Source organism: Fringilla coelebs, assembly GCF_963513975.1.
Source record: "Fringilla coelebs genome assembly, chromosome: 1".
NCBI lineage: Eukaryota > Metazoa > Chordata > Aves > Passeriformes > Fringillidae > Fringilla > Fringilla coelebs.
The window spans coordinates 43,161,706-43,175,172 of NC_140028.1; the positions used below are offsets into that span (position 1 = coordinate 43,161,706).

Genomic DNA, 13,467 nt, shown 5'->3' on the forward strand with positions numbered 1-13,467 from the left:
CTTCTTTCAGCTGGAGACCTTTGACAAGATTGGCATATTATGGTAAATACCCACTAGTGAAGGGGCCCTGAAACCACCAGTCTTCACTGGCCAAGCCTTCTACAGCTCTTGAGCAGCCTCCACATCTTGATCTCAATTCAAGCTTTATTTTTCAAGCGCTGTTTTGTATTTAGAAATCCATCTCAGATTTTTTGCTTGTTTCTTTTAGTAAGAGCTTATTTTTGTGTTCTCAATTTCAGCGATGAGCTGCGCCTGGGCCATGAGAGGTCGCCTGCTTATAATGATTTTGCAGCTGTGGCTCGTGGTAACTCTAATCATGATATCAGAGCCAAAGAGCCAGAGGATGGACTTTCAGAGGAGACCCAAGTGAGATGCCTCATCGATCAAGCAACAGACCCCAATATTCTTGGCAGAGTCTGGGAAGGATGGGAACCCTGGATGTGAGGAACTGCCATCTACAACCCTGTCTGCCAAGGGACCTGTACCCTAAAACACAGCTGCAACCAGATCAGAATTTTAAGGCCAAAAAGGAAAAAAACTCTTAACTATTTTTATCATCAGTTAACTTGACTAATAGAGAAAATAAACTTTTTGTATTAAAGCTGTATTCAAACAGTGATTTTGTTTCTTTTTTTAAAATTATTTTTCTTGTGTGTGGTTCTGTAACAAAGCAGCTTTATTGTCTTTGTGTTAAAATCAATGTAGAAAGACCTGGGGAGGCTATAGAGCTTAAGGATTTATTTGAAAAGCGCTGGGATCCTTCAGTGGAAAGCACAAATTCATACCCCGCAAACTTGTGGGTGCCAGTGCAGTGATGTAGTGAGTCTGTGCTTTTCTTTTGCAGAGGCCTTGATGACAATCAACTGAAACCATTCTGCAGCCACATATTATTTGTAGTTAAAACTTGAAGATTTTCATATCAGTAGTATCAGTGGGCCACATGGTGAAATTAAACAGAAAACGGCTCTTAACTCTAGATAACACTTAAAGTATCCGAACAGCTTTTTCATTACTGGATAACAAGATAGTAATGATGAGACTGTTTTTAGCAATTAGAGGTTATACCCTGTTATCTTTGTCCTTTGGAAGTCTGCGCTGCTCACACTGTGTTATTTCCAAATTATTGTTTGGCCTAAGCCAGAAGTAGCCACTGCTGAGCACGGTAAGCTTCTTGCCATAAGTGCAGCACAGCACAGGAATGTCTGCTGCACTTTGGAATTTGCTTATGCCAGGCTGTGGAGGTTGTGCCAGATGTGACTGTTTGTCTCCAGCAGCCAGTTCTCAGGTGTGCTGGCTTTGGCTGGGATTGAGTTCATTTTCTTCAGAGTAGCTGGAGTGGGGCTGTGGTTTGGATTTGTGCTGGAAACTGTTGATAAGACAGGGATGTTTCATTATTGCTGAGCAGGGCTTGCACAGAGGCAAGGCTGCTTCTGCCTCTCACACCTTGAGGAGTGCAGGGGAGCACAGCCAGGATAGCTGACTCCAGCTGACCCAAGGGCTATCACAAACCGGAGGGTGTCGTGCTCAGCATGTAGAGCTGGGGGAAGGAGAAAGAGAGGGAGATGTTCAGAGTGATGGTGTTTGTCTTCCCAAGTCACCATCATCCCAGCTTTCCTGGGGAGGGCTGATCACCAGCCTACCTGTGGGAAGTGGTGAATGAATTCCCTGCTTTGCTTCTCTTGTGTGCACAGCTTTTGCTTTAACCTATTACCTGTCCTGATCCCAGCCCCTGAGTTTTCTCACTTTCCAGTTCTCTCTGGGGGAATTGAGGAGAAGCTGAGCTTAAGCTGCACCATGGGCAGTGAGGGAGAAAGTGAATTCTCTCAAACACTACTGTTGCTCATTACCCAGATTTCCTGTAGGATATAGATTTCATTGAGCCTTTTAATAATTATCATAAAGGGTGTAATAAAAATGAGTCTTTGCCCTTTCACTGCCTACAAGATTTCCCTCTTTCCTCTGTGGCCCTGGGACGGTTCTGGTCTCACTGAGGGCCATGCCTGCTGCTGGCATCAGTCTCTAATGAATCTGTCAGCTGGAGAGTAGAGAAATCTGCCTTCTGCATACAGCTCCATGAAAAACTCTCAATGAGGAAGATTGCTGAGGCCTAAAGAATGGGGAGGGAGCTTTTCTGTTTTAAATACTTTCCAGCAACAATTATTATTTGTTATCTTTCTTCCTAATACACATACTCAATGTTTTGTGTTAATAGCGTTATAAATCAAATTCAAAACGTTTTTATCATTTTAATAATTAAAAATATTGTTCGGATGTATTTTTGTAGAGGAAACATTGAAAAATAAAAATAAACTTTCAGCTAATGTACCTCATTTAAAAAGTTAATTTAGGGCACTTAATCACAGAAAGTTTGCACATTTACCCATTTATAGAGATGATAATTAGTGGACAGTAAGGTGGGGGTTTTTTTATAAAAGAGTTTGATACAGTCTGTTCTTATATACACTTCAGTAAGATGTCACGGTGTTTTGTTCTTTTGATCTCTGCTAACAATTAGGACTGCAATCTTATGACTAAAACTTGGTCAGGTGAGGTACCCTGCCTTTCATGCTGTCACTCTACAAATATGAGAAAGTTTAAAGCACAATAAAAAAGGCAACATGAAAAGGCAGGGGACATTTGGAAATTAAGTGGCTGGGTGTCCGAGGTGTTTAATGGCACTTCTGGCACGTACCTCAGATAGTTATTGGGTACTTTGACCTGCGCTGCAGAGGACAAAGTTTAGGTTTATACTTTAACGAGGCTCTTCTCCTGGGACTTCTGATAGCCTCAGCAACAGCAGCTGTTTGTGCACAGCAGGCCTCCCTCCTTGGCCTTTGGGAAGGGGAGTTAGAGTGCAGCCTGGCCCTTCCTGGGGGAGGGGGCTGGGGGTCACCACCCCGTGCTCTCTGCTCCCTGAAATCCATGGCAAACAGCCCTCGGGCCGTGGGGGAAAGCCTGTGAGACAGGCAGAAGTGACACGGGCTTAGAGCATGTTCAGGACAATTTAAATAGTTAAAAGCTCCATTTTGGCCCTAGAATAAGCACCGTAGTGGGAAGCCTCAGCCACGTCAGCCCTTATTAGTCATGTGTTTGTCAAGCTCATGTGTCAGCTGAGGCACAAAGCACGAGGCTGCTGGGTCCTCAACACAGAGACACATCCTGTGCAGAGCAAGTGGAGTTTCCCTAACTTTCTTTAGGGAGCTTTCACCATGAAGCTGAATGGTCCTGGAAATAACCTCCAACACAAGTGAATGGCAGCTGCTGTCACCAGGCCTGGCTGCTCTCAATAAAATGCAGCAGCTAAGTGGAAAGGCTGGAGGCAGCCTGTAAAGCAGCAAGGAAGTCACTGACACAACGCAAACCTCACATTGCTGGGCTCAGTGCTTTACAGGGCAGGTTTATTTGGCTCCCAGAAAAGAGTTAAGGTGATGTGAAGATCACAATTAGAGAGTGCACCAGGTCTCATGATGCAAAACAAAACTTGGGAGCTATTCACAAGCACAGAAGAGTATTTCCTTCTCAGATTAAATAACCAGATGGATGGGCACTATATCTGGAAACCCATTAGTTGTATCTAAAAAGTTATATAAAACATTAGCATATATTCTCACTAGGTTTTTCTTAGAGTACTGAATGATGTCATGTTTAAGCTAATCCTTACCATCCCTGCCAATCTTATAATTTCCCTCTAGCTAAGAATAACAGTACTGCTGAATCCAGAGGAAAACTCTGGAACTGCCGCCTACTGTCCCCTTTCCCAGCTGAGAGAGAGGCTTCTGCATGCTGCTTCTTGTGCTCAGGATTTTCCCCCTTAGTCCCCACCACTGCCCCCCAGTTTAAATGTTATCTTGAGGTCTCTGTGGCTGAGAGGTGATACAGCACCAGCACACATTTGGGCACAGGAATGAGGGTAAGAGCATTCCACAAAAACAATAAATTGGGCTCGTATTCAGACATGGAATAAGGAATTTCCCACAAGTCTTCTGGTCTCACACTTAGGGTTTGGCCAGCTGCTTCCAAAAGTAAGCATCTATATATAGAGACACTTCTCCCCAAAACTCTTGTTTTTCAAAATCAAGGATAAGGATTTATTACCTCTGCTTTTTTTTTCCCCCTGAGGTTGAGGGTCTGCCAAGTCACTTTATTAATACTGTGCCTCATTTGCAAATCACATGGGTTTTTAAAATTTCATTAAGTTCTGCTGCCTGTAAGAAATGGCACCTATGCAGAAAGCTCACACCCTGGCAGACACCCACAGCACCAAATGGTGTCACCGGTCTTGCAGCAAAACTACCAAAGAGCCACACCTTATGTGTCCAGAATAGGGTGCTTAGAGGGGTATTTTGTTACTGCAAAAAGGTTGGGAAGTGTTTTGGGCCACAGAGATGATCAGAGTTGAAGCACCTCTCCAGTGAAGGCAGGCTGAGAGGTTGTTCTGCCTGGGGACAAGAAGGTTCTGGGGAGACCCTACTGCAGCCTTTCAGTGCCTAAAGGGAGCTTGCAGCAAAGACTGAGAGGGACTTTTTATCGAGGTCTGTGTGACAGGACAAGGAGCAAGGTTTTAAACTGAAAGTGGTAAGGTTTATATTAGATATGAGGAGGAAGTTTTTCACTGTGAAAGTGATGAGACACGGGAACAAAAAAGGCAAGGATGGTCCATCCCTGGAAGTGTTCAAGGCCAGGTTGAGGCTCTGAGCAACCTGATCTAGTGGAAGCTGTCCCAGCCCATGGCAGGAGGATTGGAACTAGCTGATTTTTAAGGTCCCTTCCAACCCCAACCATTCTGATAACATGAAGGAGTGGCCATAAGGGACTGGAAAAGCTTTGGTTTCACTTTCCACGTTATTCACAGGGTAGGGTTTTTCTTCATCTTTTTGATGGCTAGAAGAGGGGCAACATTGACTCTACTTGTCCCTTACACTCACAGTAAATTATAGCAGACAAGATTTCATGTGATTACACAGAAGATGTAGCTGTCAATTTGATCACATGAATGGAAATCCGTGCAAAACCTCTGTCAGGAAAAAGTTCTGAGTATCCCCCAAGGAGTGTGAGAAAACAAGGAACATGGGTTCTGAGGCATCTTGCTGCAGTAGCACTTGGGAGCCCTGGTATGTGATGATCTTACTCAGCAGCTCAGCAGCCACAGGTGCAGCTGGACAAACCCAGCCCGGGCTGACTCTGATGGGGCTCAAATGCCTGCAGAGGTTAGAGCTTCAACTAAATGAGCTGAAAGGAAAAATCCTTTCAATTACTATCAAGTTCTTCAGCTGCTAAGAGTAGGGAGGCCACAGGCAGGATCAGTGCAATGATGTACAAGTACAGTACAAGTGACAAAGCAAAATATTGTGACACTGCTTGAGGACAAGGCAGAGACACAAGCCCTGGCAGAGGTGGCTGTCCAGCAGTCACCGTGCTGGCTGACAAGAGCCAGCACCAACCTCAGGCAGGTACTGCTCCTCCCTAGGAGTGTGCAGGCAGGTTTTTTGACTCTCCCCAGACAACTTGTACCTCCTCATTTATGTGTCCCATTCCCATTGCTGGCTTCCAGCTGATGAATGAAAGGATGCCTGCACTCCTGCTGCTTCTTGCAGGGAGCAGAAACCCAGCAAACCAGTCCTCCATCTTTTTCCCCCTGGTCAGCTTGGTCTTCACCTATGAATCTGCCAGGACCTGAGTTCCTGCTGGTGCTGTCTCAGGTCCATAACATCAAAAGCAGAAAAGGGCTCCTTAGGCTTCCCAGGCACAGCCTTGCCATGCTCCTAGTCCCACTGTCCTAAAAAGTCCTGCATGCCTGGCTGGGTTGCTGGAGGTGAGCATGCTGAGGCATTACCCCATTTCCTTACCTTCCCTGAGTGGCCTGTCCTCTATTTATGAGTAAAATCCAGTCAGAAAACGGTGTGATTTAACTGCTATCCCTGAAAGAGTCAGGGTCCTGGTGTTTCTCAGATTCACAGCCAGCAGCCCAGAGTAAGTTTAAGTTTTGTCTTTTTTCTGCTTATTAGAGAAAGGTTTCTTGCCCTTTCTTGCCAGGTTTAAATACTTTCCTTGATTTGGAGCATGAACCTCAGGAAAGTTTTAAAGAATTTATTCTGAAATTCAGAAGATCACCTGCTTCTTACTGCTGTTTAAAATGACTGGATCCCAGAGACAAGCCGTGACTCGGTGGGTCAGGTACTTGGCAGGACAGATGAGGGAAATCAAGGGCTTGTCTGTACTTCTCTGCTCATGAAATTACATATGCAGATTGGAACAGATTCAGCTGTTGAGATGCCAGACAAATGCCTGCCTTCAGTGCACTGCTTTGCTAAGTGCCAGGTATCACTTGCTCACACGCTCCTGGATGCTTCGCTGCAGGTGCTGCAGCACCCCGGGCTCCCACATCCTGCATGGCACGTGGGAGAGCCCCCTCAAACCTTCTGAAATCCTACATCCCAGGCTCAGCGACAAACACAACCAACTCATCCTCCAGGGGGTGGCTCCTGCTGCTTGGGTTTGTGGGACAGGCATTGACAGGTCCAGCCACAAGTTCTGAACACACCTCCAGGTCCTGAAGACCCTGCGGGCGATGCTGCACCCTCTGTGGTGGGGCTTGGATGTGACACAGGTGGCTTACACTGAGGTTTACACAGCAGCTCTGGGCCTTCTACTGAGGGACTTTGAGAATGGAATTGCCAGGAGGCAAGGTGCCCAGCGGGGGTCGGGTGACCTGGCTGGGAATTAGGTGTCTTTTTTGGAGTAACACATGATGGGCACTCAGTAGGCATGTTCAGGCTGGCACAGTGGCATGCCAGTGCTGGCTGACCTTTGGGGTAGGGACTGTGGTGAGCTGGAGGTGTGAGACAGTTCTGCATGCAAACGGTTAAATGAGTGCTTTCCAGGACAAATCATCGTTTTATGACTACGGTGGGTGAGATCTCACTCCTTCCAGCAGAGCAAGGGGAGAGACAGCAGATATCAGACGGCATCTCAGTTCTAACTACCTTCCCATGCCTCACAAATGCACTCCTCTACATTTCATGCAGAGTAAAAGGGTCCTGGAGCACCATGTTCCCTGCTGGATAGCCAGGCCAGGGACAGGTGGTGCAGAGTTGTGCATCATGAACAGACCCCAGGGAAGGTCTGGGGTACATAGAAGGCAAAAAATAACATGTAAAATGGTTTGGGGCATATTATTTCTGTGACAATGTGGAAAAAACAAAAGCAACCATTTCTTGTGTCACTGTCAAGTTCGGTGGTGAATGCTGGTGTAAAAGGAGATTGTGTGATCAGTCCTCTGATGAGAAAGGAAATCAAGTTCATTTAAACATAATACATCTGGCAGTGCTAGAGTTAAAAGCAAAGCCTCTCCAAGCGAAACCTTAGCTGCCAGATGTAAACCCCCACCTGCCAGGCACTGCACACTTACCCTGATCCCACAAGCCTTCCCACGTGGAGTTTACATCCAAAGGGAGAGCATGTACCAGTCTTGTTCCCAGCTACTTATGTTAAAATACACACCCCTGTGATAAACAGCTGCGGTCCTGCAACAGCTGCGGTGGCGGCAGATGGAGCCCTGCCCGGAGAGGGGCAGCGGGCCCGGCATGACCGGCACGTACCCACGGTCCCCAGAAAGCCACCTCGGGGCGAGCGGCACCGCGCTCCGCGGGGCACAGCTCCATGCCAGCAGCGTCAGCTGGGCGCTGGGCTGGAAACTCGGCGCCTGGGATAGTCCTATCTTAAATATAGAAGGGTCTTCTGGAAGATAAATAAATAAGAAAAAATAAATATTAAAGTAAATTTAAGGGCGTTTTGTTGCGTGTTTCTTTAGTAATTCAGTCAGCGGAGCGCCTGGGGGTGGAACCAGGGTTTTATAAACTATTTTGTAACTAGAAAACTTATCTTTTAGCTGCAAGTATTTTCAGTTTTTGGTACTTGCCAATTTAATAGTAGTAGTTTGTGGGCTGCAAGGGGGTGGGGAGGCAGGGGACAACAACATGCATAATAACTTAATGTAAGGTTTTAAGAGGCGTAACTTTATGCAGACAGCGTGAGGCAGCTAAAGATGCCTCAGAGACCCCTGTCCCACCAGAGGGTCCTGCCAGAAGAAATCCAAGTGGCCATCCTCTCCTTACATCCTCCTCGGGGGAAGCTGCCCGTGCTCCAGCGAAGGGAGCTGGGCCTCCGGAGGGCGCTCGGGTGATACGCAGAGACACGCGTGGGGCAGACAGCATCCTCCCCTCATCGCTCCATCCCAGGCGCCGCCGGGGAAGCGCGTGGGGGGATACAGCGTGGTGCTGGTGGCGGCGGCGGGGTAAAATCAGCCTTTTCAGCCGGCTTTTCCGCCGGCCCGCGCGGGAAAGGGAAAATCAGCGCTCAGCCGGGGGAATGGGGTGCCGGCACCGGCGTCGGGGCAGCGCTCCCCGGGGACGGGACGGCGCGGGGAGGGCGGCAGACGCCCGAAAGGCGCCCGCACCGTCCCATGCCCGTGGCGGGGGCACCTCGGACCGCGGCCACCCTCCGCCGGGAGGTGGCAGCTCGCTGCGGCGGCAGCCCTGCCTCCGCGGCCACGCACCCCACCCGCTCCCGCCCCCGGGTCCCCGGGGGTGCCGGGAACATCGTTCCCCGTCATTGGGGCAGGAGGCGGGGCCCGCGCCGTATAAGAAGGGACCGAGCGGGCGTTTCACTCCCAGGTCCTGAGACGCCTTGTCCCATCCCCGCCTCCTACCGCTGCTCACGGCGTGACCCGAGCCCGGATCGGCCCCCTCGGGGAGGCGACGGCGGGGCTACAGCGGCAGCGCCGGTGCCACCGAGCAGCAGCGGCGGCAGCGGTGTGAGCAGAGGCGGCGGCAGGAGCAGCAGCCCCGCTCCCACCTGCCCGTGCCGGAGGCTGGAGCTGCGCCCGTCGCGGAGCGGCGTTTGGTGCCCGCGCCCCGGAGCCCCCGCGCCGCGGCCGTGCGGCGCCGCGTCCCGCTCGCCGATGAGCGCCGCCGCTCTCTACAGCCTGGACTCCCCGGCATGTTATAAGAGCTGGTGCCTGGAGCCCGCCAACTTCTACGACGCCAAGGTGGGCAGCGGCGGCGGGCCGGGTCCCGCCTGCAAGCCGGGGGCCCGCGGCGGCTGCGGGATGAGCGGCGAGGAGGCGGGGGGCGGCCTGGGGGGCACCGGCACCAACCTGGCGGAGCTGAGCGCCGCCGCCCCGGCCATGTACGAGGACGAGAGCGCCATCGACTTCAGCTCCTACATTGACTCCATGTCTGCCGTGCCCAACCTGGAGCTCTGCAACGACGAGCTCTTCGCCGACCTCTTCAACAGCAACCACAAGCCCGAGCGGGGCGGGGAATACGGCGAGTACTTGCCACCGGGCGGCGGCGCCGGCCGCGACCCCGCCAAGGACCTCGGCGCTGCCATGACCACCCTGCTGGGCTCCGAGCCCCGCACCGCCTCCTCCTCCTCCTCCTCCTCTTCCTCCTCCTCCTTCTCCTCCCGCGGCGCTCTGAAGCAGGAGCCGGACTGGAGCGACAGCGACCTCTCCTCCTCGCTGCTGCCCTCGCAAATCGCCACCTGCGCCCAGACCATCATGAACCTGAGCGGGCAGCCCACGCCGCCCACGTCCCCCGAGCCGCCGGGCAGCAGCTCCCCCTCCAGCTGCAGCACCCGCTCCCCGGGCCCCGCCGCCGCCGCCGCCGCCGTGCCCGGGCCGGCGCAGGGCGTCCCGCCGCCCGCCGCCGCCGCCGGGGGCAAGGAGCGGGGCGGCAAGAAGTGCGTGGACAGGTTTAGCCCCGAGTACCGGCAGCGCCGGGAGCGCAACAACATCGCCGTGCGCAAGAGCCGCGACAAGGCGAAGCGGCGCAACCAGGAGATGCAGCAGAAGCTGCTGGAGCTTTCGGCCGAGAACGAGAAGCTGCACAAGAAGATCGAGCAGCTCACCCGGGACTTGACCAGCCTCCGGCACTTCTTCAAGCAGCTGCCCAGCGCTTCTTTCCTGCAGCCCGGCTCGGGCACGGACTGCCGGTAACCGGGGGGGAGCGGGACGGAGAGACGGACTCCGGGAGACGGTGGATAAATACCTCAGAGGGCCGAGCCGAGCCCTGCCGGGCCGTGCCGCGGCGCCCCGGGCCGGGCCGGGCGCGGCATGAGGCGCGGAGCCGCGGCGGGACCTGCCGGCCCGCGGCCGCGCTCGGAACGCGGCAGCGACGTGGAGCGATGCCTGGGTCTTTCACCACGAAACTTGCGAAAAAGGGAAAAAAAGCTAAATATATTATTTTTTTTCTTCTCTCCCCTTAAATTATTTTTGTAATGGTAGTTTTCGTCTTTTCTACATTTTACTCATACCGATGCAGCTATGGTACATCTGTTAAAGTGATTCAAAATCCCATGTATTTTAGACAGTAGGATGGAAAAAAAAAAAAAAAGACTGAGCATGCTCAACCTTTTATATCAATTTTTACAGCATTTCTAAGAATAAAGAAAAGCATTTTAAATCCACCCTGCTCTCGTTTGCTCTGTGTCGTGACAGCAACGGGCTGGCGGCGGCGAAAGCTGTGCTGCCCGGGAGGGGGCTGAACACGGGCGGGGAACACGGCGAGGGGGTCCCAAGGGCCGAGAGGGGAGGTGAAGGTAAGCGCGGGGCGAGGGGCGCTGCGTTACCTCCCAAAGCATCCAGAGAGCGATGCAGGGGGGGGAGCAACCGTGAGACCCCTCGGCCGCGGTGGCTGCGAAGTCCGCTCCCCCCGGAGCCGCATCGCTGAGCCGGAGTGCTGAGTCAGGGGTTGCCGTGGCGCTGGTGGGACCGAGCAGCTGCACATCAAGAGAGACTGCTCGGTGAGCAGGACTCTGCCAGAAATACCGTATTCTATATCTAAATTAAAAAAAAAAAAAAAAAAGAAGGTGCATAGGCCCAGAAGAACACCATTCAAAGAATACCACTAGTTAAAATTCCCGTTAAAAAAAATTCCAAGGGGTCTCCATTCTAGATAATGCAGAGTTGCACCTACGCTGACATGTTCCATAGCAGGGCCCAGAGCTCACCTCTGTAGTGAGTCTCAGAGGTGTTGATGCACCCTCAGGCTTCAGCCCACTGCAGGAGCTGGACACTTTCACTGATGCTGGCTAATGAAAGTGAGAGTGGGCAACTGCTGCAACAGTCAGTGGTCACAAGGACTTTCACTGTGCCTGCTAGTGAGAGAGTGGCAGCAACAACACTGCTGCTCATCGCCGAGGGATTGAACAGATCACAGAAGATCGGGCACCTTGTCCAAATTTCAGTAGTGCAGCGTCAGAGCACCTACAGCATCTCTAGGGCACTGGCAGGAAAATGGCCTGTCACAACAAGCACCTCCAGTTTTCTCAGACTCAAGTCTTAAATGGTTTTGAAGGGGCAACCCCAGGCTCATATCCAGACCTCTACACAGGAATGGGATGTCATCTCCTTTTTCCTTACAAGGAGGCAGGTAAGAGACTGAAATGCTTGGAGGAGGTGGGGAAAAAAGGGGAATTCAAAAGCTGTGTCATTCCTTTAGTAATTGTGACATCCATAAGACTTTTCACTCTTGGCCTGAGCCGCAGAAATGACCAGTGTGGCAGGTTTGCTGCTCCTTCTCAGCTGGTTAATCACACACGGGACCCGTGCAAAAACCACTCGTTCCTCCTCTGACCTGTAAGGGGCTTTTAAACACTGTGAAAGAGTAAGGGGGAAAAAAACCGTGCAGTCTCTAATTCTTATATTAATTCTTGCAATGCACACAGAGGAAGATTTTGGCATTTATCTCACCTGTAGTCTCCATAGCTGGGTGGGGGCTGTTGCGTGGCCTACAACGCAGTTTGTGCTTACCCATAAAAGAAACTCCAGTGAAACACCCGCTTTGTGGGAAGCTACAGATAACACACAACTTCTATGCTGAGAGAACAATTAGCTGTAAAACATTAACTTTATATGTGTTCAGATCTCTGTCTTTATAACAATTATTGCAAAGTGTTAACTCAGAACTGACATACCACGCAGCGTTTTGCAGCAGGTCTGGGATACACTGATAAAACTCAGCTTAAACCAACTGCCATAGCAAGGAATTTATTTCAAAAATATCAGTAAAATTTTTTCCATTGACACATAATAAATACAATATTATTAAAAATAAATCACAACCATTCAAAACTTACAGAAAAACATGTTTTACATTACATAACAGCAAACATGACAAAGAACTGTATTCTTAGATTCTGCACTGATCAGAAAAAGAGTTCAGAAAGTTGAACAATATACAGATATTTTTTTCAGTGCTAGCACAATGTGCTTTATAAATCACAGTTTTAATAAACTATCTTAATGCTTATCACACTTGCATTATACATTATCTGTGGCACTAGTTAACAGATAATCACATTACAAAGTCCACAGATACTATAATAGCTGACTAGAGTTCAACTCTGTCTTGCTGCAGCTTCCAGAAGAACGATTTCCTCCAGCACAACACAGTTGGGGTGACTGGTTATGGAGTGGACGTAGCAGTTCAATAACCCCACCTCCTTTCCCAGCACGCTCTGCACCTCGTAAGTCTGCAGGAATAAAAGCCTGGTGAGTAAAACAAACAGTGCTGGACATTCTGTTCTAGGCAGCATTCAGCTGGGAAGATGCAGCATGCAAGATCCTCTTCCAACAGACAATTTTTTTAAAGGACTCAGAAAGTGCATTAGAACTAATGGAAAGAATGAATATATTAGATTTTCAGTAATTAGATCACACTCCTGTCTCAGTTGCTGCCCTAGCAGGCTTTAAAAATGAGCTGTTTCAAAAAGAAAAAAAAGTTACTGTGACTTGGAACTCGGTTTTGCTGAAGCATAACCTATACACGCTCCCTTTGCCTTCCTTTCTGACACCTGCAGGACTTCATGCCTGCTGACAGTGTGTATATACATACCATACATTGATTACCTGTGCTAACTTATCCACTAAAGGAAAAAAAATCACTTTATAACCCTTCTTACTCCTGTCCCCCTCCCCCCTTTTAACTTTTTGTTGTTCATGCATTACCACCAGCAGCACCAACACAGTCCCTCCTGTTTAATGATCCAACCAGCATTTCACCCACGAGCTGTGCCTGAGCGAATTTGCAGGGGCTGTGCTCTGTGGGGAGGAGAGGGATGCAAGGCTGGCATGGCTGCACTAAGAGGAGACAGCACAATAACACAAGACCAGGTAACACTCACAGGTGATATTTCACTTGAGAGGGTATCTCAGGTGGCAGGTTCACATCCATTTCTGTCCTTAACAGGCCTTGCCTATGACAAGCCTCTGACTGTGCCCCTGCCTTCATCTGCACTGTGCTTCTGTACAGGTATGTGATACCCATGGCATTGCCTGGTTCCAGGTATAAACAATCCTTTTTCTTTTTTTTCCCCCGGATTATTTTTCCCCCAGACCGGTTCTGCAGTCCAGTTCGCTGTGCAGCTGCACAAACAACTCTACTGGTGGAACAGAAGGGCTGCCAC

General features: G+C 50.2%; 3 protein-coding genes across 4 annotated transcripts in view; 2 read left to right on the plus strand and 1 right to left on the minus strand.

Annotated features, from left to right (window-relative positions):
* Positions 1 to 666, plus strand: part of PRKDC (protein kinase, DNA-activated, catalytic subunit) — a gene marked incomplete at its 5' end in the record, with an annotated part of 82,957 nt that extends 82,291 nt beyond the window's left edge. The window contains one exon of the mRNA XM_084203806.1: positions 240 to 666. Within this exon, the coding sequence (XP_084059932.1) occupies positions 240 to 444 (205 nt within the window). The 3' untranslated portion in view covers positions 445 to 666. The remainder of the gene's footprint in view (positions 1 to 239) is intronic.
* Positions 667 to 8,820: 8,154 nt separating this feature from the next.
* CEBPD (CCAAT enhancer binding protein delta) lies at positions 8,821 to 10,467 on the plus strand. Its single transcript, XM_084217881.1, has one exon. The coding sequence runs from the start codon at positions 8,960 to 8,962 to the stop codon at positions 9,995 to 9,997; it is 1,038 nt and encodes a 345-aa protein (XP_084074007.1). The 5' UTR covers positions 8,821 to 8,959; the 3' UTR covers positions 9,998 to 10,467.
* A 1,556-nt stretch (positions 10,468 to 12,023) lies between these two features.
* SPIDR (scaffold protein involved in DNA repair) overlaps positions 12,024 to 13,467 on the minus strand; it is a 195,697-nt gene continuing 194,253 nt past the window's right edge. For both annotated transcript variants that reach the window (XM_084220353.1, XM_084220352.1), the window contains exon 20: positions 12,024 to 12,534. In XM_084220353.1, the coding sequence (XP_084076479.1) occupies positions 12,400 to 12,534 (135 nt within the window). In that variant the 3' untranslated portion in view covers positions 12,024 to 12,399. The remainder of the gene's footprint in view (positions 12,535 to 13,467) is intronic.

What these genes read in the sequence shown, in the direction of transcription:
- CEBPD (XM_084217881.1), top strand. Translation starts at nt 8,960, where the DNA reads ATGAGCGCCGCCGCTCTCTACAGCCTGGACTCCCCGGCATGTTATAAG.